General features: G+C 51.9%; 1 protein-coding gene across 7 annotated transcripts in view; it reads left to right on the top strand.

Annotated features, from left to right (window-relative positions):
* Positions 1–20,371, top strand: part of PAX5 (paired box 5) — a 109,511-nt gene extending 89,140 nt beyond the window's left edge. For 5 of the 7 annotated variants that reach the window (XM_030467260.1, XM_030467259.1, XM_030467257.1 and 2 more), the window contains 2 exons: positions 11,639–11,725; positions 20,292–20,365. In XM_030467260.1, coding sequence (XP_030323120.1) covers positions 11,639–11,725; positions 20,292–20,365 — 161 coding nt within the window. Of the gene's footprint in view, positions 1–11,638; positions 11,726–20,291 lie in introns of all 7 variants that reach the window. The other 2 variants (XM_030467255.1, XM_030467256.1) reach the window with 1 other exon arrangement.
* The last annotated feature ends 1,748 nt before the right edge of the window (positions 20,372–22,119 follow it).

Here is a 22,119-nt window from a genome sequence, read left to right as displayed (position 1 = left end):
AAACAAAGCGGTCGGTGTTTAGGAGTGAGGAGGAGGAGGAGAGGAAACATATTGTATAGCTCCACTCTTTGGAAATTTCTATGCATTTGTAATAACAAAATTACCATAATTTGCTCGTTAACGCAGCTAGATCAGTCAGGCATTGTTGCAAACATGCAGGGGCTGCTCCTCGCTCCTAGGTCTGCCAGTGAGTTAAACACGGTGGAAATTAGCATGCAAATAGCCCTAATTCGGCGGCCTGAGCTGTCAGCTCCGCATCCAGCCGCTTGTTCCCTTTGAAATCCCTGACAGGAGCGGCTCAGGCAATCCCACCCTCAAGTAGATCCAGCCAGAAGAGGTACCAAGGGGGCACCTCCTGAGTGACAGTCTGGCTGCCTTCAGTCAAACCCATCACAGCCGGCAGGGCCGGGGGGCTGGGGTGGTCCCCAGCCAGACCTCCGTGCCCAAAACATCCCCTCCTCACACCAGGATGGTGCTGGGGCTTGGGGCTCCAGCAGCTGAGCTGCCCGTGGGAGCAGGGAGCACGCTGTTCAGATGTTGATTTCCAAGTTAAGTTGCTTTTTCTGGTGAGCAAAACACACTGTGGATGGGGGTGTTCAGCAAAGGGGTCTGGGGGTGTTTCTGGGGATGACATGAGTGGGGCTGCTGCCTGCCTGTGCCTGTGGAGATCAGCACGAGTCTCTGCCCCCATCCAGGAGTGCAGTGGTGAGATCCCTGTAGATGGGATATTCTGAAAGCCCTGTAGGACAGGGCATGGTCCTACATGGTTGGCAGGGCTTGACCTGCACAGACTGGTTTGGGTGGGAAGGGACCTTAAAGCTCACCCTGTCCAACCCCCCCTGCCATGGTCAGGGACCCCTCCCCCAGCCCAGGGTGCTCCAGGCCCTATCCAACCTTCAGCACTGCCAGGGATGGGGCAGTCATGGCCCTCAGCTGTTTATTCCCCTTTGATTTGCTTCTGCTAGCACTGGTAGCAGTCTGCTGGTGGGAACACAACAAGGAAAAGTAATTGGGAAGCCAGGAGGTCTCAGCTAGTTCTGAGTTCAGAATGTTGTGGTTTGTATGGGGGAAGCAGAGCACAGAAAGCCACTGAAGCTGCCTGATGTCCAAGGAGGGAAAGCTTGACTGGAGCTGACCCTGACCAGATCATGAATCGAGGGTGAAGTGGTTCCCTTTGCTCCTGGTGAGGCTCAGAGCAGAGCAGCAGCTGTGTGGGACCACAGGGAGTGCCTCACGTTGTCTGAGCGCTCAGCTTTCCTACAGTGCTGACTCCTTGTGTTATGCCAGCACTCAGAGTTTAAAAACACCTGGAGTTCACCATAGTGCTTCACTACAGAGCTTCTGGAGCTCTGAGAACTGTGGTGAGTCTGGGAATGGTCCCTGCCAGAGCAGTGGGAAGCAAACCCCAACATCTTCCCCTGAAAGCTGTGTCCAACCCTGAGACACCCAGAGCAAGTGGAGCAGAAGGAATTCATCTCTGGTGTCCATCAGAAAGCCTCATGAAGCTCAACAGGGCCAAGGGCAAGGTCCTAGCCATGGATTGAGGTAATCCCAAGCACAAACCTAGGCTGGGTGTGGAATGTCTGTAGAGATCCCTGAGGAGTAGGAGCTGGGGGTGTTGGGTGAGGAGAAGCTGAGCAGGAGCCATCAAACCCCCCCTGTCCTGTGCTGCATCCCCAGAGTGCGAGCAGCAGGGCCAGGGAGGGGATTGTCCCCTCTGCTCTGCTCTGGGGAGACCCCCCTGGGGTAAAGCTGTGTCCAGCTCTGGGGTCCCCATCAGCAGAAGGACCCGGAGCTGTTGGAGCCAGTGCAGAGGAGGTGATGGAGGTGCTGGAAGGGCTGGAGCAGCTCTGCTCTGGAGCCAGGCTGAGAGAGTTGTTGTGTTGAGGCTGGAGAAGAGAAGGCTGCAATGGGGAGAACTTAGAGCACCTTCCAGGTCCTGAAGGGGCTCCAGGAAAGCTGGGGAGGGACTTGGGACAAGGGCCTGGAGGGATGGGACCCTGCGAGGGGGAAGGGTTTGGAGCTGGGAGAGGGGAGATGGAGAGGAGAAATCCTTTGGGGTGAGGGTGCTGAGCCCCAGGTTGCCCCCAGAAGCTGTGGCTGCCCCATCCCTGGCAGTGCTGAAGGTTGGATGGGGCTTGGAGCACCCTGGGCTGGGGGAGGGGTCCCTGACCATGGCAGGGGTCTAGGACTGGGTGAGCTTTGAGGTTCCTTCCAACCCAAACCAGTCTGGGGTTCTGTGATCCTTTGTGCCTGAATCAGACACAGCCTGAGGGCTCTGCTCATCTCTGTGATGTGAGGAAGCACTGGACAAGTTGTCTGGTGATGAACTGGATGTCTCCTGCTTGCAGTGTTTGTATGGAGAGATGAACATTGGATCCCCTGTCCTGTGCCAGCCCCTCTGGCTCCTTCTTTGCACTGCAGAACATCCTGTGCAGAGGTCTGGGGTGGTGCAGTCACTGCCCTGCAGAGCATTACTCCTGAATTCAGCGTTTTTACCACATGAGGGACTAGTTTTCCAAAACTGTGGCTCTGATCTCCATGTGAGGATTGCTGGTGGGGAAAGTTTGCCTGTAGTTGGGATGGTTTGAGAACAGAACATCTGCACTTGGGATACACTCCAGCATTCAGAAATGAAAAAAAAAAAATTAAATGTTTTTAGAATTAAGTATCCTCTTTCCAGGAGTTTGTGAGCAAACTGAGACTTTATCATAACATGTGAAAATGCCAAGAAAAGTGCTAAGACATTGGTGGGCCCATGGCCACTATCACACGAGATGGAGTAGGAGCATGCAGCTGACCCCAGTACTTGCTCAGGAGCCAATTCCCTGAATTTCTGCATGACTTGGGTCAGCACCCTGGTCCTGACTTGATGTCCATTTAGCAACAGATTCACCAAATCCATCCCATCCTGTGTGAAAGCAGCAAAGGTTGGGCCACTGGGATGTACATGAAGCCACAGGTCTCTGTGGAACATGCCAGGGCCACCATGGTGTCCCCAAGCTGCCACCCCTGGATACAGCTCCTCCTCACTGCTCCCCTCCTCACTGTGTGTCCACAGCACTGGCACAACTTCTGCCTGGCTCAGCAGGACCAGGCCAGGTGCCTGCAGATGCTGCTTGGGGATGGCTTTGGACACAGGAGGTTCTCCCTGGCTCCTGGGGGCTGACGTGGGTTTTGTTCTCTGCGATGGAAGGATGGCTGTGACGTGGATGTGGTGTAAAACCAGAGCAGTGCTGTGGAAACCCAGAGAGAAATGATTTGTTCTTCTGTCACTCAGGAGGTTCATTTGCATTGTGTTTGGTGTCAGAAAACAAAAACTGACGCTTCTGCTGGGGATGCCTCTTGGTATTTTGGAGCTTGCAGGAGCTCCACACGATGACAGAGGGGGCTGGAGGGGGACACATGCTCTGGAGATGGCCCAAAGCTGCAGCCCAGGGGTGGCTGAAGCCTGAAGCCCAGCTGAAAAGCTGTTCCTGGAGGCAGAAGGGTTGAGACCATGGAATCACAGAATGGTTTGGGTTGGAAGGGACCTTAAAGCTCATCCAGTCCCAACCCCCCTGCCATGGTCAGGGACCCCTCCCCCAGCCCAGGGTGCTCCAAGCCCCATCCAACCTTCAGCACTGCCAGGGATGGGGCAGCCACAGCTTCTGGGGGCAACCTGGGGCTCAGCACCCTCACCCCAAAGGATTTCTCCCCCATCTCCAACCTCAGTCTCCCCACTTCAAGTTTTAAATCATTAAATGTTGAGATGGTGAGAACTGATGTGGCTCATCCACACAAGGTTTTCCCAGCAGGACAAGAGGCTTTTGCTTTTTCTTTGAGATCCCAACCCAAACCAGTCTGAGGTTCCCTGGTGAAGGTCTGGGTCCCCCAGCAGCACATCCAGCACCACATTCCCATCACTGTGTTGGGCAGTGCCAGCTCCAGAGTTCTGGATGTGTCGGTGGTGTCCTCGATGCCACTGCTGCTGCTGGGATCTGGATGCTGGGGGCTGGTGGGGAGGGCAGAGAGCTCTGCAGGGGGGATCTGGGAGAGGGAAAGGGCCAATTCCTCATCGTCATTAACAGCAATGCCATTTGGGGTGGGCAGCCCCATCCCCCTGGGGCAGGGAGATCCATCTCCCCTCACACAGTTCCCACACGGTTGCTTGGTGGCACCTCCTACCTTTGTTGTATTAAAGTTAAATACCTTTGTGTACAAAAGTTTAAAGTGCATAGCTAAAACCTATGTGCTTGCAGTAATTGCAGGTGTAAATCTTCTTTGTCATGCTGCAAAGACTGGGTGAGGTATTTCATAAATATGTCAGAAGCAGCATTAAAATTTTATGGCAGGCAGCACGGGTCGAGAATAGTACAGTGACTTCACAGCAAGGTACGTCCACCTTAACCCACATCTCGTTAGTCATTGAGGGGCTTCTGTGCCTTCTAGCTTCTTGGAAATGAGGTAGTGTTACAAAAACCTGCATGTTACTGTTTTCTTAAAATATGACAACCTGCTCAGAACCATTAAAAATAAAACTGTACATCCTGGAGCGGGTGCTCATTAATATAAGGATTAAATAAGGGGGGAAGTACCATCCCCATCTGAATGGTCATAAAATCATATAGAGCCTTCATTAGAATTAGACAACAGTACAGACATCAGTTGGAGCTGGAGGTCTTGATGGGAACTTTGGAGAGATGTTGCCTGGATGTGCCCAACCTTCCAGCCACAGGATTCTGCCTGTCTGAGGTGCAGGAGCAATCAGCTGGTGCTGCGTGGGCTCCTCTCATTCTGTGACATCCCAAATGAAGGGGAATGCTTGGGCACTGGTTGCACCTCGGTCGTTAATTGCAGGGTTAATGAATGGCTGCAGGACATGGCAGATGTGAGTGGGATGTGCTCTTGGTGAGTGAAGAGTGAAGGGGTGATAGGGGGTGATAACCAATCTATTGATCCTCACACCGCTGGCCCTGGCAATTAACAGCTACACTGCCTAATTAATTGTGTGTCATTAACAGCACTGCCAGGGACCTGGTGAATGAGTGTCCCCACGGCTGGCTGGGCTCTTGCAGGACAGGGCAGCTCCAGGGGCTCTGTCTTGGGGTGTTGGACACAGTTTTCTTGTGTTGTGTTGGAGGAAAACAGGGAGAGGCTTGGAGGGCTCAGAACTCCCTGTTTGCTTTTTTATTTTTTCACTGAAAATTAAGAAGTGAGGTGTGGGGTTTTTTTTCCTGTTTAAGGAGATTTTTACCCAAGAATCATTTGCCAGGACTATTTTTGTGCTGGAATTTATCACTTCCTAATTTCATCCTAAAAAAATATTAATTTTTATTTTGCACAAGAAGCATTTCTCCTCTTCTGTTTATTAACACTTTATTCAGTCCTTTCTGAGTGAACTGCTGGTAGGTGAGGGTCCAGAGGCTGGGAGCCTGTTCCCATTCCAGTGCAGAGGATCTGAGGCACTTTGAAAAGCAGCTTTTTTCTTCCAAAACTCCCCACTGAAGAGGCTCTCCAACACGACAGCTTTCTGCCCTCTTGGGAGACATTTTTTTCCCATTAAAGCTCCTTCCAGACCCAAGCCCTACTGCTCATGATGCTGAGCATCCCCCAGAGCAAACCCTAAGTCTGTCCCTCCATCCCTGCTTGCTTCTCCCAGGGTTTCCAGCTTTTTGTCACCCTGGGTATTCTCATGAGATAAATTGGGTAGCACACCGTGGGTTTTGCCCTGCACACTCTATTTCCCTCCTTGGTTCTCCCTGGGGGGGAGCATTGCTCCTGAAATACCCATTTTGCTGCATCACTGCTGTGTTTGGGTGGGTCTTTTCCCTCTTTTTTATTTTGTTTTTCCTTGAGCACCTTGGCTGCTCTGCCTGGAGCAGCAGATGAATGTCCCAGGGTGCTGGGCTGGCAGAGCAGGCAGCAGAGTTATTGATGTCCCCTGTCCCAGGGCACTTCTGCTGACAAAGGGGACTTTGTGAGGGACCTGGCAGGGCTGCTGGTGCTCAGCCCTGGCTCTGCAGACCCCCCAGGTTAACCACAGCTGACAGGGATTACAGCAGCATAAATCACTGGTCCTGTTGCTTCCTAATGAAAGGAAAGCTGGAAGGCAGTCCCGAGGATCAGTCCAAACAAAAACTGGCAATAAAAGTTACTTTGAACAGAACTGAGGAGGTTTTTTTATTGTTTTGGTTTTGGTTTTTTGATTCAAAGCTACAGTTCAAAGCAGCTGAGATTTTTGGATACTTTTTTTCTTAACCTCACTGAGCTCCATTTGAATTCTTGACGTCTCTCTGAACTTAAAAGAACAAGAAGGAAAATATTTGTTTGGGAAAACTTTAATTTTAGTAAGAAAAATTGAATTTTTGGAAAAAAAAAGAAAAGAAAAGAAAATTCAAAGGAAATTTATGGTTCTTTTTTCGCTGAAGGACTTCATCAAAATAGTCACAGGTCTGCAAGAATATGTTAGTGGTGTGAAACTCTATTTTTCTGTCAAAGCAATTTCTGTGGGGGTTGGCAGCTGATGTTCCCTGGAGTTCCTGCCTTACCCCTGTGGCCTGTCCAGCAAAGGGGCACTGGTTGTTACTGGGATTCCCTGGAGAGATTTATGGTCCATGGAATTGCTTCCACAGAAGACAACGACAGAAAACAAAGAGAAGTTGTGGAAATGTTAATTTTAATTAGAGAGCACTGTGAAGGAGCAGGCAGGGAAAGCCCCTTGAGAGGGGCTCATCTCCTGCCAGAGGAGCTTGGGTAGCAGAAGGACCCAACTAATGGGTGCTGGTGGGGAAAACCAACACCTGGGACGAGTCTGTGGCACTGCAGGGCTCTGCCCACGGGTGGGAGGTGCTGTGGGTGGTGGCAGGGAGGCTGTGTCACCTGCAGCCTGTCCCAGTTCCCACGAAGCATCATCCATCCCCTGCAGCCCTCATGCAGACACAGACATTCACCCCTCTGGTCCTGATGGCTTCTCTGTGACCCCAAACCCTGAGAAAATGCAGTGAAAAGTGTCCAGGTGTGTTTCCACCTTGATGTGTTTGCCTCTGGGTGAGCTGTGCTGGCTCTGGAGCTTCTGGTCAGTTGGGTTTTCTGCAGGCTGGAGCAAGGTGTTGGACATGACATACAAAACCTCTTTCTTGAGCATTTGTTGGGATTTTGTGTTTCAGGACAAAGGTACCAGCAGCTGGGTAATGAGCCTGTGCTGTGCTGCTGGTTTCTGCTGCTGTCAGGTGCCACATGGTCCTAGGAGGACAAATTTCATAGAATCAGAGAACCAGAGGGTGGCTGAGGTTGGAGGGAGCTCAGAGCTCATCCCCTCCATACCCCTGCCATGCCCAGGGACACCTCTCATCCAGCCCAGGTTGCTCCCAGCCCCATCCAACCTGGCCTTGAACACCTCCAGGGAGGGGGCAGCCACAGCTTCTCTGGGCAATCTGTTCCAGAGTCTCAGCACCCTCCTGATGAAGAACTTCTTCCTCAGCTCCAGCCTGAACCTGTTACTGCTCTGCTCCCTCATGGAACAGGAGCCCTGTGCTCTGTGCAGTGCCCACGGCCAGGCTGGAGCCCAAGCAGGATGTGACATCTCCATCCTGGGAGACTCCCAGCCCTTGGATGGACACGTGAAAGCTGCCCCTGCTTTGGGCCAGGGATCAGAGCAGAGAACCTGCAGAGACCCCATTACTGACCTTGCTCTGTGGTTACAGGATCTGTGGTTACAGAACAGATGGCAAATTATTTGCATGGCCCTCCCTGCTGCCAAGGTCCAAAGCTGGAGGAGATTGACCCTGGGTCTGTCTGTCCAGCAGCTCCTGCTCTCCCTTTGCCCGAGGAGTTGGACTCCATGGTCCTGATGGATCCCTTCCAACTCAGAATGTTCTGTGATAGCCACAGTCCTGCTGCAGTTTGGTGGGGATGAGATGAGGGTCTCCACCACCCTTCTGCTCCATGTCCAGCCCTGGTACCTGCATCCTCCCCACTCCCCATGCTGGTTGTTCTCTATGGCAGCTGGGAAGACACCAAAAAAGTCTCTCTCTTCACCTCCTGGTTCCTGAGATTTTTAAGCTCAGGCTTTTCAGCCTTTCTGCAGTTCCCAAAGCTTGCAGGAAGGTTGCCTGGAGACACCCACGAGCAGGTAGTCCCCAGGGAAAAAGCTGCAGAGGGGACAACACTGCTCTGCAGCGGGGGTCATGCTGCTTCACCACCCCCCACCATCAGCCTCCTTGTGTGGGGTCACCCCCTGGACCAGGGGCTGTACCCCCATCCCACTAGAGGTGGGGTTTACTGGGAGCTGTCCTTCCCATCCCCTGAAAACCTTTTCTTTTTGGGGGGGGGAGGTGATGGGAGGGTCTGAGCCCTTTGGGGTCTGCAGCAAGGGCTGGCTGGGGCTGGCACAATCCTTGGGTTTGGTGTCTCTGTGCCTGGGTGATGCCAGGGTGAGGGGGAAGGGGGCCACCATCCCACCCCCTCTCCGTGCATGCAGCAGGGCCCTGGGAGATGGTTTCTGCTGGATTTGGGATGGGTGGAGCTGGGCTGTCAAGAAGTGAAGCTGATGGACCTTGGGAGATGTGCTGGGAATCAGGAGGTGCTTGGTGCTTCCTCCACCCAGCTCCATCTTACCTAGGGGCTGCACTAAGTGCTGTGATGCTAGGAGCAGGGCTTGGGACTTTCTCCCCCGCTTCTCCCTCTCCTCTCCCTTCTCTCCTATTTCTTTTCTCTCATTTTCCTTCTCTCTTTTTCTATTTTTTTTTCCTTTTCCCCTTCCCTGCAAGGCTGATGGATATGCAGAGTATGTTAAGAAGCAAGCAGTACTGTCACCGAGCTGATGGTGCTCAGTGACTCCTCGAGCTCCTGGCTGGTCTGTACTGCAGGAGCTTGACACCCTGACCACTGAGGCATAAAAAACAGAGAATTGGAAGACTCAGCCTGACAGGCACTGGAGCATCCCCCAGAGAGGGCCCACGATGTGTGTCTGTGCGTGCGTGCGAGGAGGAGGGCAGCGGGGCGGTGGGGGAGGAGGAGAGGATGGAACAATGAGATGTCAGCCCCGGACCACCCGCGGCCCCCAGCGGGATGGAGGGGGCTGAGGGACGAGGAGGGCAGGGGGGACAGCTGGGGACACCACTGCTGGGGGTGTCTGTGCCACCTGGGGGGCTCAGGGACTCGTTGGGCTGCTGGTGGCATCCTCTGTGTGCCCTGTATGCACAGGACGGGGTCTGTCTGCCTGTCCTGCCCACCCTGTCCCGCACACCCCGCCCCATTTCCCTCCTGCCTGTCCCATCTCTGCCCTGCCCACCCCTTCCCTCTGTCCCTGCCCTGGATCAGGACACAGTGCTGGGACCTGCTCCCATCACTCGCCACTGGTGCAACCAAAACGGGGCCAAATCGCCCCATTTCTCGTCCCTGTGGAGGAAGGAGGTGAAGGTGTTGGGATGGGCAGTGTGGAGGAGGCACCCATGGGGTGAGGGTTTTCTTGTGCAGGACCTGGCCGTGAGCCCTGGGGGATGGGGACAGGACTTGCTGCCCACCCGTGACGTTTGTTGGGCATCTTTGAGCAGACACTGGTGGGGCAGAGCTGGGGCAGGGGGCTTGCTGGAAGCTGAGGAGGTTTGGGATCAGGGAGGAGCTGGGAAGGCTCTGAGTGAGCAGGCAGCCTCCTGTGTGTGGTGGGGAGGCAAGAGAAGGGTCCAGGGAGGAGCTGCTGTGTCCTGACACGGGGGGGTTCTGGTGGAAGGCAAGGGGGGACACCTTTGCCAGTGTCTCTGGGACCTCAGGTGGCTCCTGGCACCTCTTCTGGCTTTGGGGTCTTCACTGTGCCTGGAGTGAGCAGTGTGATGGAGGTGACTTCAGGTCATGATGTCATCTGTCACCCATAAAGACAGGGAGCAGGGAGGAAATGAGAACTGCACCAAGAAGAAAGGCTTGGAGACTGTTTCCCATGGCTCATGGTGAATTAATGCCATTCCTTGGAGTACTGAAAACTTTCTCTGTGCTTCTGCAGGAATGTGGTGAACACAACAATGTCTGGTGTCAGGCCCCATCTCACTGACCTGTCTGTGGACACTGGGCTGGGGTCAGAGCAGGTGGAAGGTGCAGTCCCACAGGTCCAGAGAGCTGTGGGGAGCAGGGATGGGGACTTATCAGAGCCCCCCTGGCATGGAGCAGGGATGGGTGGCTCTTGGCTGGTGTCCTGTGTTGCACCTTGCTTGAACTGAAGCAGCATCATGGGGAGGTCAAGCTGCCCTTGATCTGACCCTAAGATTGGTCACCAACCTGTGTTACCTCTGTACTGCCAGAAAACACTTCTGCTGGTGACCCAGGGGGTGTCAGGCCTGCTGCAGAACACCATGCTGCCCATCCCAGGGCTCCCCAGCACAGCCTGCAGAGCTTCACCACCTCTGTCCTGGGCACAGGGGAGGTCACTGAGCACCAGAAGAGGTGAGGGTGGCAGGGAGCATCTTCTGTGCATCCTCACTGCCCCCTCCTTCTCTTTGCCACAGGAAACCTTCCTCCTGCCCTGCTCTGGTGTTGTGCATGGATTTGTGTAGGAGAAGAGGGAATGGGAGAGGAGGAGGAAAGGGAGGAGGAGAGCAGGGAAGTGTCACCTGTAGATGTTTTCCTTACAAATCAGCAGCAGTGTTGGTATTTGCATGGTGGTGGAGCCCCGGGTCAGAGCCCCATGGTGCAAGGCTCTGTCCTGAAGAGCATCTCTCTGAAGAGAGATGAAGTATGGAGCAGGAGGTGACATGTGAAGAGAAAGAACAGATGGGGAGAGCGGGAGCTGGTGAGGAGAGGAATAGCAGTAACTCCTTGAGATTTCTCCTGTCTGTGTCTGAAGGGTTTCAAAACTACCTGAAACTGATGTGAGCATCTCTTTCCCTGGGCTGCAGGATGGACAGATGTCTGGAACCAACAACATGTTTAATGGTTTAAAACTTGAAAAGGGCAGATTTAGGCTGGACATGAGGGAGAAGTTGTTTGGGGTGAGGGTGCTGAGCCTCAGGTTGCCCCCAGAAGCTGTGCCCCATCCCTGGCAGTGCTGAAGGTTGGATGGGGCTTGGAGCACCCTGGGCTAGGGAGGGGTCCCTGGATTGTCCAGCTGGGACTGGATGAGCTTTAAGGTCCCCTCCAACCCAAACCACTCTGTGATTCTCTGATTCTGTGATTATGATTGTCCTGGAGAGCCTGGAAAGGTACTTAGATGAGGTGGTTCATCTCCTCCTGCCAGCAGATGCTCTCAGAGCAGCCATGTCCTCACACCATCTATTGCCCTGGCTACTGCAGGGCCAAAGAGTCAAGGACCAGCCCTGCCCATGTGTCCTCTCCATCTCTCCTCACTCCCATCCACATGGGCTGCCTGAGAATGTCCCAGCAGCTCAGCAGGACAGGGATGGGGCATGACAAGGATATAAAAAAAAAACACAAAAAAAAAACCACAAAAAAACCAAAACCAAACAAAAAAAACCCCAGATGGCTGCACCCATTTATTTATGAAATAAATTATTAATGTTGCCCTTCCTCACAGAGGGTGTCCAGCAGTGCTTTCACCAGAGCACAGCGTGTGCTCAGGAGCTCCTTTCCCCCACGCAGTAACTGCAATCTTAAAATGAAATAATGTTTTGTCTGTTGTTTGTTTGGTTTTTTTTTCTCCTTAACTTAGGGAGCGAGTTTTCTGGGAGCCCATACAGCCACCCACAGTATTCCACCTACAACGACTCCTGGAGGTTTCCCAACCCTGGACTCCTGGGTAAGTTGCTTTCCCCATCAAGAGGACCCATGCCCAACGCTCTTCCCCTTCCTGCCCCTTAAAACCCTTCCAGAGACACAGAAGGCAGGATCTCCGTTTTTGGGTGGGTTTCTTTTTGAGGACCAGAAATCCTGTTGTCCCGGCAGCACTTGTTGTGCCAGGTTTCCAGGGGGTCCCCTGCTCCCCCCCTCTTGTCTCTCCCAAGCACTTTGTGTCTCCCGTCCATCCCTGCTCCGCCGTCCCGACGAGCGGTGGGAGGCAGGAGGAGCCCCGTGGCTCCTGCAGGATCATGGCCCTCACGTGAAGGATAAACATAATCCATTTTACACCACTGTCAAAAGCTGGCCCACTTTGACCTTATATACATGTAGCATGCAGTAATTAGAATTTTTTCCCGCATAATTTGCATGGATGAGGTAAGTAAAATACCAATTAATTGTCATCTCTCAACACAGGAGTAGCATGCCTTAGAGATTTCCAGATTTATGGATGACAGGGCTGTTATATGTGACCTCCAGCAGTGAAATAATTCGGAGTTTTTGTCATACTTCTTTCTTTCTTTCTTTCTTTCTTTCTTTTCTTTCTTTCTTTCTTTCTTTCTTTCTTTCTTTCTTTCTTCTTTCTTTCTTTCTTTCTTTCTTTCTTTCTTTCTTTCTTCTTTCTTTCTTTCTTTCTTTCTTTCTTTCTCTCTTTCTCTCTTTCTCTCTTTCTCTCTTTCTCTCTTTCTCTCTTTCTCTCTTTCTCTCTTCTCTCTTTCTCTCTTTCTTTCTCTCTTTCTTTCTCTCTTTCTTTCTTTCTTTCTCTCTTTCTTTCTCTCTTTCTTTCTTTCTTTCTTTCTTTCTTTCTCTCTTTCTTTCTCTCTTTCTTTCTCTCTTTCTCTCTTTCTCTCTTTCTCTCTTTCTTCTTCTTCTTTCTTTCTTTCTTTCTTTTTCTTTCTTTTCTTTCTTTCTTTCTTTCTTTCTTTCTTTCTTTCTTTCTTTCTCTTTCTTTCTTTCTCTCTTTCTTTCTCTCTTTTCTTTCTCTCTTTCTTTCTCTCTTTCTTTCTCTCTTTCTTTCTCTCTTTCTTTCTCTCTTTCTTTCTCTCTTTCTTTCTTCTCTTCTTTCTCTCTTTCTTTCTTTCTCTCTTTCTCTCTTTCTCTCTTTCTCTCTTTCTCTCTTTCTCTCTTTCTCTCTTTCTCTCTTTCTCTCTTTCTCTCTTTCTCTCTTTCTCTCTTTCTCTCTTTCTTTTCTTTTCTTTCTCTCTTTCTCTCTTTCTCTCTTTCTCTCTTTCTCTCTTTTCTCTCTTTCTCTCTTTTCTTTCTCTCTTTCTTTCTCTCTTTCTTTCTCTCTTTCTTTCTCTCTTTTCTCTCTTTCTTTCTCTCTTTCTCTCTTTCTCTCTTTCTCTCTTTCTCTCTTTTCTCTCTTTCTCTCTTTCTCTCTTTCTCTCTTTCTCTCTTTCTTTCCTCTCTTTCTCTCTTTCTCTCGTTCTTTTCCTTTTTCCCACCCCGTCCAGTTTCTTTGTTTTAAGTAGCTGAGTCCCCACGTAATTGACCCACCCAGGCTGTATCCATCATGGCTCTTGTCCTCTAAACCAGAACCCTGTGGGAGCAATAGTCAGTGCCTTCCTCCCGTGCCGTGGTGCTGATGCTCTCGGTGCCAGGCTGGAGGGTTTGTTATCGCTCCGCTCATAAATCAGAGCTCCAGCTGATAGGGACCGGCACAGCAGCACAAAGCCGGGGGAGTCCCTGCGCTTCCACCCGCAGTTTCCATGGCCACAACCGGCGGCGTTTGGGCTCTGGACACCTCGGGGAGAGGCAGCGGCCGGAGCCGGTGCCGCGCTGCTTCCCCTCCCGGAGCTCCTCGGGGAGCGGGGCTGATGCTGGAGCAGAGCCCTGGGGATGGGGAGACGGGGCTGGGGTGGCTTTTTCAGTGCTGTTTGGACACCGGGAAAGGAAAGGAAAGGAAAGGAAAGGAAAGGAACGGAAAGGAAAGGAAAGGAAAGGAAAGGAAAGGACAGGACAGGAAAGGGAAAGGAAAGGAAAGGAAAGGAAAGGAAAGGAAAGGAAAGGAAAGGAAAGGAAAGGAAAGGGAAAGGAAAGGAAAGGAAAGGAAAGGAAAGGGAAAGGAAAGGAAAGGAAAGGAAAGGAAAGGAAAGGAAAGGAAAGGAAAGGAAAGGAAAGGAAAGGAAAGGGCGTGGCACGGGAAATTAATGAGAATCCCTCCCCGAGCCTGCCCACCCCATGGAGGGGATGCTCCCGGGATGGGCACCAAGGTCCTGCCTGTGGGTGCTGGAGCTGCCCTGCTCACATCAAAAACCTGCCTGAGATCGAGACGGGTTGGATGGTGCTCTCAGGCACCTGATGTGATCCTGGGGGTGCCCTACACAGGGACTGGAGATGGGCTTGATCATGCCCAGAGAGCTGGTGGAAGTCACATTCCTATAAGTTTTAAGGCCCGGGCTCTGAGCAACCTGCTCTGGTGGGATCCCATGTCAGGGGCGCTGGAACTGGGTGATCTTAAACGTTCTTTCCAGTTCTGAAAATTATATTATTCTATGATGCTCTCCTGAATGGGTCCCTTCCAACTTGGCAGATTCTGTGAATCTGTCACTCTGTGATCCTGTCCTGGAGCCATTCCAGAGACATCCTGGAGTCACCCTGGAGCTTGGTGCATCCTTGCAGGGATGGGCAGTGACCTTTGGGCTCTGGCAGCAGCAGGTTGTGCCCGTGGCCTCTCTGTCTGTGTTGCTGGGCTGGTGTAAACTCTGAGCTTGCTGCCTCGGGGACAGAGCAGGACACATCCCCATGGAGCCCTGAGGCTGATGGAGATGTTTGGGTCTGGGTCAGGAGAAGACTAAAACAGGAGCTGGTCAAGAGTCATCCATTCACAGTCAGGACACCTTTTATCTCTGCCATTCCCTTTGTTTCCTTTTCTTCCTCTTTTTCATGTTTCCTTTTGGGATGATAGGTTTTGGGTTAAATTCCATCTCATTTTAACAGAGTGGAGGCCACCACATGAGCAGAGCTGAAGGGACAAGGTGGTCCCTGTGGCAAGGCTCACCTCCCGGGCCAGCAAGAATTCCTACAGCAGTATCTGCTCAGCAGCAGGCTGTGAAGTTTTGTTTAAATGAGGCCAGGGCAAAAAGATTCAGGTGCTGACATGTTCCTTCAGAAACCACGGCTTTACTGAAATCGAAATGTTTCACAGAATACTGACAGCAATGCTGGCATTTTTTATTTTTTTTTTTTCTGGCAGCAGTTGTTAAAATGTATAAACTCAGCTTCCATTTTTTAAATTTTTTTTTCAAAACCCTATGTTTCAGTCATCACAGTCACTGCACAGATAATGTTACATTCCTTTGAGTTAGAAGCACACTAATTTGGAGTTATGAAACAAGAAGTTTTGGTGCATCAGAAAGAAAAATAAATGGGATTTTTTTGTTCTGCAGCAAGTCCTAAGGGTGAACTCACCATTCCAGCTCAGCCTGGTCACAGCACTGGGAATGCTGGAGTTTCCTAGAGTGGGAATTCCCTGCTCTGACCCCTGATGGTTTTAAAATATCTGCTCTGCTCTGTGGCTGTGAATTGCTGAGCTGGTGGAGAGCTGGTGTAGCCTGAACCTCTCTGTCCTCCTCCAACATCCCGTGGGCATCCTGTGAGCTGGGCAGGGAGGTCCTGGTGAGATGGTGGCAGCAGGGGGGTTGGGGTTGGACCTCTGGAGATGCTCAGTCCAACCCCTGCTCAGACAGGGTCACCCAGAGCAGGTGGGATGCTGGTGGGTTCCAGCAGCATGGGATCCAGGTGGGTCTGGAATGTCTCCAGGGAAGGAGACTCCTCAACTCCTCTGCATCCTGCACCAGGGCTCTTTCAAAGTAAAGGAGTTTTAGTTTGTGTTGAGGTGGAACTTCCAGTGCTCCAGTTTGTGGCCACTGCCCCTTGTCCTAAACACCACAGAGAAGAGCCTGGCCCCCTCCTCCTGACCCCCAGCCTTTAGGTGATGATAATATTGATAAGATCCCCCCTCAGTCTTCTGCAGGAGGAACAGACCCAGGCCTCTCAGCTTTCCTCACAGAGAAGTGCTCCAGCCTTTCCATCACCCTTGTAGCCCCCCTCCCAGTAGCTCCTTGTCCTTCTTGAACTTGGAATCCCAAAACTGGGCACAGCTATGGCTGTAGGGCCTGAGCAAGAATGTCTGCAGGTTGGACACATCTCCTGTGTCCTTCCTGACCATAACCCTGCTCTGCCTTTACCCCTGGTCCTGCTCTCCCTTTTCATCCCTTTCATCCCCACGGCTGTGGAGTCATCACAGAGTCAGAGGGGTTTGGGTTGAAAAGACCTTTACAGGGTGTCTGTCCCAGCCCCCCTGCAGTGAGCAGGGACATCAGAGCAGCTCAGAATCCTGTGGCAAACCCTTAACATCCTTCCCCAAGTCTCCTTGCACATCTCTGTGTGACCAGCAGTGGAGAGGAGGTTAATTTAAACCACATCCAGGATGCTCCCACTCTTCTCAGGAGGACACGTGCAAGTGTTCACTAATTCTCTTCTGAGAGCAAGCTCTGGCAGCATCAGCCTGAGAGCAGGCACCTTGACAAAATTAATCAGGGCTGGTACATGGGCTGACACCGTTTGTTTTACCAAGCCCTGCTCCCCTCACCGAGATGGAAGGGTAGCACTGTAAGCACTCAGCAGTGCCCACGTTCAGCTAATTCCCTGTGATGGAAGAAGGAATTGCACAGCAACCATCACACCAGGTGAGACCTCTGGGACAGGAGAGGAAGGGAGAGATGGCAGGAAGGAAGGGTGCTTGGGTTGGGAGATGATTTTTGGTGGGGGGAATTAAGAGGAGTAGAGAGAGCCAAAAAGGGTGAAAAGACTTGGGTGATTATTTCCGTGGGGAAGGCAGGACCATGCTCTGGGTTCTGGAGGTGGTGGTGGGTGCTGGCAGAGCCCCACATGCTCCTCATCACCCTGTGCCTCCTCTGCCCTTCCTCCCTCTGCCCCTGAGCCCCTGAGCAGGGGTGGGTGGGTACAGGTGACCCATCCATGACCCCTGTGGAAGGGCAGGTGACCAACTCAGCCCTGCAAGGTGGACAGCAGAAATAAACAGTTCCCTCCTTCAGTCCTTCCCACTCTCCCCTCCTGAGGGATGTGCTGGGAAGGGATGCAGGACCTGGCTGGTGTCTGGCTTGGTGGCTGTAGCCAGGGGGGTCCCCACCTTGAAGCCAGAATAAGAGGTGGAAGAAGTGTAATGGGTGGGATTGGTTTTTAGTTTGTTTGTTTTTCTTTTTTTTTTCCTTTTTTTCTTTTTTTTTTTTTTCCTTTTTCTTTTTTCCATTATTTTCCTTTTATTTCTCTTTCTGCACATGCAGAGCAGGGGGATGCACATGGGCAGGAAGCAGGGACTGAGCCCCTGTTCTGTCACTGTTGGTGAATCCTGGTGTGTGCTGGTGCTGAGCCACCTCACCCCACATGTGCCAGGAGTGGGTAACCTGGGGAAAAACGATTTCTGTGAAAAGACTGGAAAGCAGGCAGGTGGCAAAAAGTTATTTGTGTCAAGAAATAGATTGACAGTAGTATGAAGTCAGAAGGAAAAGCTGCAGGAGGAGGGACAAGTCTCTTCTGAATAGGGGCATGGTGACAGGGAGGAAGAGGGCTTTGTGATGTGGTGTTCTCATTTTTCACTTGAAATCCAACTCTTTTGGATTTCACTGCTGAAAGGCAACTGGAAAGATCAAACTTGAGAGAAGTGTAAGGCCTTTGGAAAGCAGGAAAGAAATATTTTATTAGGCTTTGGTAGCTGAACTGAGCCAGAACAGTGGCAGGAGGAAGAGGGAGGGGGACAGCAAAATTCCTGACCCCAAAAACACCCTTTTTACCCCAAAAACTCAGGAAATGCTATGTCCATCTCCAGTGGGACCCACACAGCCCCCAGTTTGCTGTGTCCAGAGGAGGCTGAGAGTGAATCTGGTGACTGCAGGGGGTGGAAGAGATGACCCTGAGAGGTCCCTCCCAACCCAAATCATTCTCTGATTCTGTGATATCCCCAGCACCCCAGCTGGATGAACCGTGGTGAACTCTGCAGTTTTCCTGTGCTCATTTGGTGAGGGTGCACAATAGAAGCAATTTATTTTAGGCTACCTGTGTGAGAATGCTGGTCATTGCCCTTGTGGAGCTTCCCAGTGTTCTCCTTGGACAAGACTGTTCCTGACTCTGGGACTTTGCATCAGAGTGTCCAAGCAGAGGAGAAGGGGAAATGGATGGAAAGTGCAGGAGAAGAGGTTCAGGCTGGATCTGAGGAAGAAGTTCTTCATCAGGAGGGTGCTGAGACTCTGGAACAGATTGCCCAGAGAAGCTGTGGCTGCCCCCTCCCTGGAGGTGTTCAAGGCCAGGTTGGATGGGGCTGGGAGCAACCTGGGCTGGATGAGAGGTGTCCCTGGGCATGGCAGGGGGGCTGGAGGGGATGGGGCCTGAAGGGGCTCCAGGAAAGCTGGGGAGGGACTTGGGACAAGGGCCAAGTGACAGGACAGAGGTTAATGGTTTTACACTGGAAAAGGGGAGATACAGGCTAGATGTCAGGAAGCATTCATTAGCATGAAGGGGTGAGACACCTTGGGAACAATTTGCCCAGGGAGGTTGTGAATTCCTTATTGGAATCCCTATTGGAGCAACCTGGTTTGGTGGAAGGTGTCCCTGCCCATGCAGTGTTGGAATGAGATGATCTTTAAGGTCTTTTCCAACCCAAACCATTCTGTGATTCTCTGAGTCTTTCCAAGGGGCTCCTTCCACACTCCAGCATGTCTTGCATCTCATCCATGTGGAACTGCTGGTGGCTCAGACACCAAACTGGTAGCACCTTGAAAAGCTTTTTGCCTGATCTTCCTCACAGAGTCAGAGCTGGTTTCCTCTCTGATGCACTGGGGATGTATTTAGTAGCTGCTCCTCTATGAACAAGTGTGCATCTCTCCAGGTCCACCTGAACTCAGAGGCTCTCCCTCATCCCAGCAAACACTCCACATCCCAGGCAATCCCTCCATGGTCACCCTACTCACACTTTCCCTTGCAGGGCAGAAAGCTCGTTGCTGATATTTTTCAAGCCTGGTCTTGGTAGTTTGAGTGCGTCCATCTGCAGAGCTTTAGCCCTCCCCTGCAGAACTCATTCAGATCTGTAGTGCCTGTACCCAGTCAAAAACCAGAACATTATTTTGATCAGTTTGAGGCTTGAGTGTCCATTTCCAAAAGCTGAGATACAGAGATTCAGACAGTTGGGCGAGATGTTATTTGCTGGAGGTGGCTGTGAGCTACTTTCTCAGTTCAGATTTGTTACCAAGTGAAAGAGCAATTGAGCAGCATGTCCTGAAGACAATTTCTTCCTTTAACAAACGTGTTGGATGCTGCAGGGCTTTCCCTGGCCAGGCAGGAGCCAGTGCAGTGCTGTGATCCCAAAGCAGATCTGGCAGCACAAACGTGGGGTTTCCTTCTGGAGCTCCAAGGTCACTGCTGCCAGAGCTGTGTGAAACCCAGGGGGTTGTTCCCTGATGGGAAAAAGGGGGAATTGTTGTTGAGTCAGGTGAAATGTGTTGAATTCTTTGGGGTTCAACCTCCTCTCAAAGGAGGGGAAAAATAAATCACAGTGAAGCCTGCCAAGCCCCCTCAGCATCCAGAGAACTGTTGGGGTCCTGATTCTTCTGTCACAAGGATCCGGTGCTGGGTGAGGGAAGTTTCCTATTTCCTTTCTCCCCACCAAGTGGTGGCATGGGAGAGAGGGAGGCAGAACATGTTCTCAGCCCCAGGGGAAAAATTTTAATATCTTTTTTTTTTTTCCTTATGATCTGTGTCTCCCTGCCCATGTCAGGGGGTTGGAACTTGATCTGTATGGTCTATATGGTCTATATGGTCGCTGTTCTCATGGACAATGCATGGATGGGATTTTTATTCTGATTATCACCTTTTCTTGCTGTGGGTCAGAGCTTGGGCTGGGGAGCTCTTTGCTGCTTGTGTCACAGAAGCCTAGAATGAGAGTTCCTTTTGGCTGGAAAAGATTTAAATCATCCAGTCCAACCCTTCCCCATCCCTGTCCAGGCCACCTCCACCCCATGTCCCTCATCCCCACATCCCCAGGCTCTGAAATCCCTCCAGGGATGATGGGGACTCCAGCCCTGCCCTGGGCAGCCTGGGCCAGGCCCTGACAACCCTTTCCAGGCAGAAATTCTTCCCCAGCTCCAACCTAAACCTCCCCTGGCACAACTTGAGTTGTGCCCAAAGTTCCTCTTGTCCCATCCCTTGTTCCTTGGGAGCAGAGCCCGACCCCCCCTGGCTCCAACCTCCTCTCAGGGGGTTGCAGAGACCCACAAGGTCTCCCCTCAGCCTCCTCTGCTCCAGGATCAACACCCACAGGGCCCTCAGATGCTCCTCACAACTTCTCCAGACCCTCTTCTGGCTCTCCAGACCCACTCCTTGCTCTCCATCCCTTCTCCTTGCTCTCCAGACCCTTCCCCAGCTCCATTCCCCTCTCTGGACATGTCACGTTGCTCTGCAAGGTGTCAACCTTTCCACCTGTGTTTTCCTCTCCCTCCTCTGCTCTCTTGCAGGTTCCCCATACTATTACAGTGCAGCAGCCCGTGGGGCAGCCCCCCCAGCAGCCACTGCCTACGATCGGCACTGACGCCGGGGCCCGGGGCGCCGGCACCGACCGCGGGCACCGCCGGGGCCACCGCTGCCACCCCCACCCCCACTGCTACCACCACCACTGCCACCACCACCATGGGTCACCAGCCAGGGAGAGAGATCCTGCCCAGGAGGCTCCAGCCCATGGAAATGTTGCTCTTTCAGCTTGGTGAACTGGTTGTTGCTCTTGTTGTTGTGTTTCCCGACCCCGTCGTGTTGACCGCGTCCCAAGGCAGACAAAGGGAGGGGGGCAGGGGGTGTCCTGGAGCCCCGTGTGCTCCACACCTGGGGCAGCTTCGTGTCTTCTGCAGCTGGGTGGCTACTGCTTTAATGGCCTGTGGGTGCCACGGCTGTATCTGGGGATAAGGAAGAGGTGTGAACAGCCCCTCGGGGCCGCTTCCTCTTGCTGCACACTGAAACAGGCTGTGAGACTCAAGGCAATTTCTTTTATTTTTATTTTATTTTATTTTATTTTATTTTTGGTGGCAAGGGAAAAAAAAAATCGGTCTGCTCAACATTACACAAGCACCACTGTAAATACTTGCTTGTTTGTGTTACTGTGAGGGTGGCTTAAGCATAAGCAGCAACATTGTGCAAATGTGAACTCAAGATGCACCTGAGAAACTTATTTCAGGGCTGGTGGCACTGACTCAAATTCAGTAAGCTTTAAGCAACTTTGAACCAGGTTAACACTCGTTGTGGGCTGGTGTTATTTCTGTACAGAGCATCCTATCTGGCTGTGACAATGCTGTGTGCTGGTACCCAGCTGAAAGGCAGCTTTGTGACCATTTTACTGCTTAACATTAATTTACATTTGTTTGTCATCGCAGTGAGCACCGAAACAAATTCTCTGGTTTCAAGTTAAGCAGCATCCAAGAAGGAACTCCTCAGTGACAGCTGGCACCTTGCACACACCTCAGTGTGGGCTCTGTGCTAACACCAGTGGTGTGTTAGCCCAGGGCAATCTGGAGGGAAGGCACTTGTTCTGCTGCTATGGAGGCTTTTCCTTCTCCAGCCACTGCAGTCCAGACCTGCGCCAGGATTTTACCTGATAATCCCACTTTTCTCCCCACCACCTCTTGGAGGGGGAGCACTGATAGCGATGTGTCCTTCAATCAGCAGCTGCCCGGGGCTGTAGAGGAGAGCAGAGGGGCTACAGGAGAGCTGCCAAGCAGCTTCACCCATCACTGACACTTCATGGAGCCATGGCAGCTGCTGGGTTCCCCTTGCAGGCCACAGGCAGAGGAGCTGCCAGCCTCAGTTGTGTTTGGGTGACAGGCATCACCCACCCCCTCTTCCTGAGAACACGAGGAGCTCCCTGGTCCTGATGAGATGAAGATCTGGCTGTCGCCTCCTTGTCCTCAACCCCCACCATCCTCATCCACCCCAGGCACTGCAGAGGGGTCCTGTGTGTGTCCCACAGGTGGTGTTGAATCTGAGATGTGTTCTTGTGGATGGACATTCAAGTACCAATAGTTACTTCCATCTGAACAAGCATTTTTCTGAGATGGCAGCTTCTGAGTTAACACTTTTCTCTCTGTTCTCTCCACCTTATTACTCGTGCAGTGTGTCCTGAGTGGCCACTGACCCACTGAGAAGCTCCCTCTCCAGCTCCAGTGACATCTTCTCATGCTATGGAAACACAGATATCACTTTCAAGTTTCCAGGACAGATGTGTTCAGATCCTCAAAAGCCATGGAGGCACCTGGATCCCACTGCCTCTGCAGTGAGACGTTCAAAGAGCCCATCAGG

Source organism: Calypte anna, chromosome Z (assembly GCF_003957555.1).
Source record: "Calypte anna isolate BGI_N300 chromosome Z, bCalAnn1_v1.p, whole genome shotgun sequence".
Lineage (NCBI taxonomy): Eukaryota > Metazoa > Chordata > Aves > Apodiformes > Trochilidae > Calypte > Calypte anna.
The sequence above is the reverse complement of the archived record's forward strand: the minus strand, read 5'-3'. Positions and strand labels throughout refer to the sequence as shown.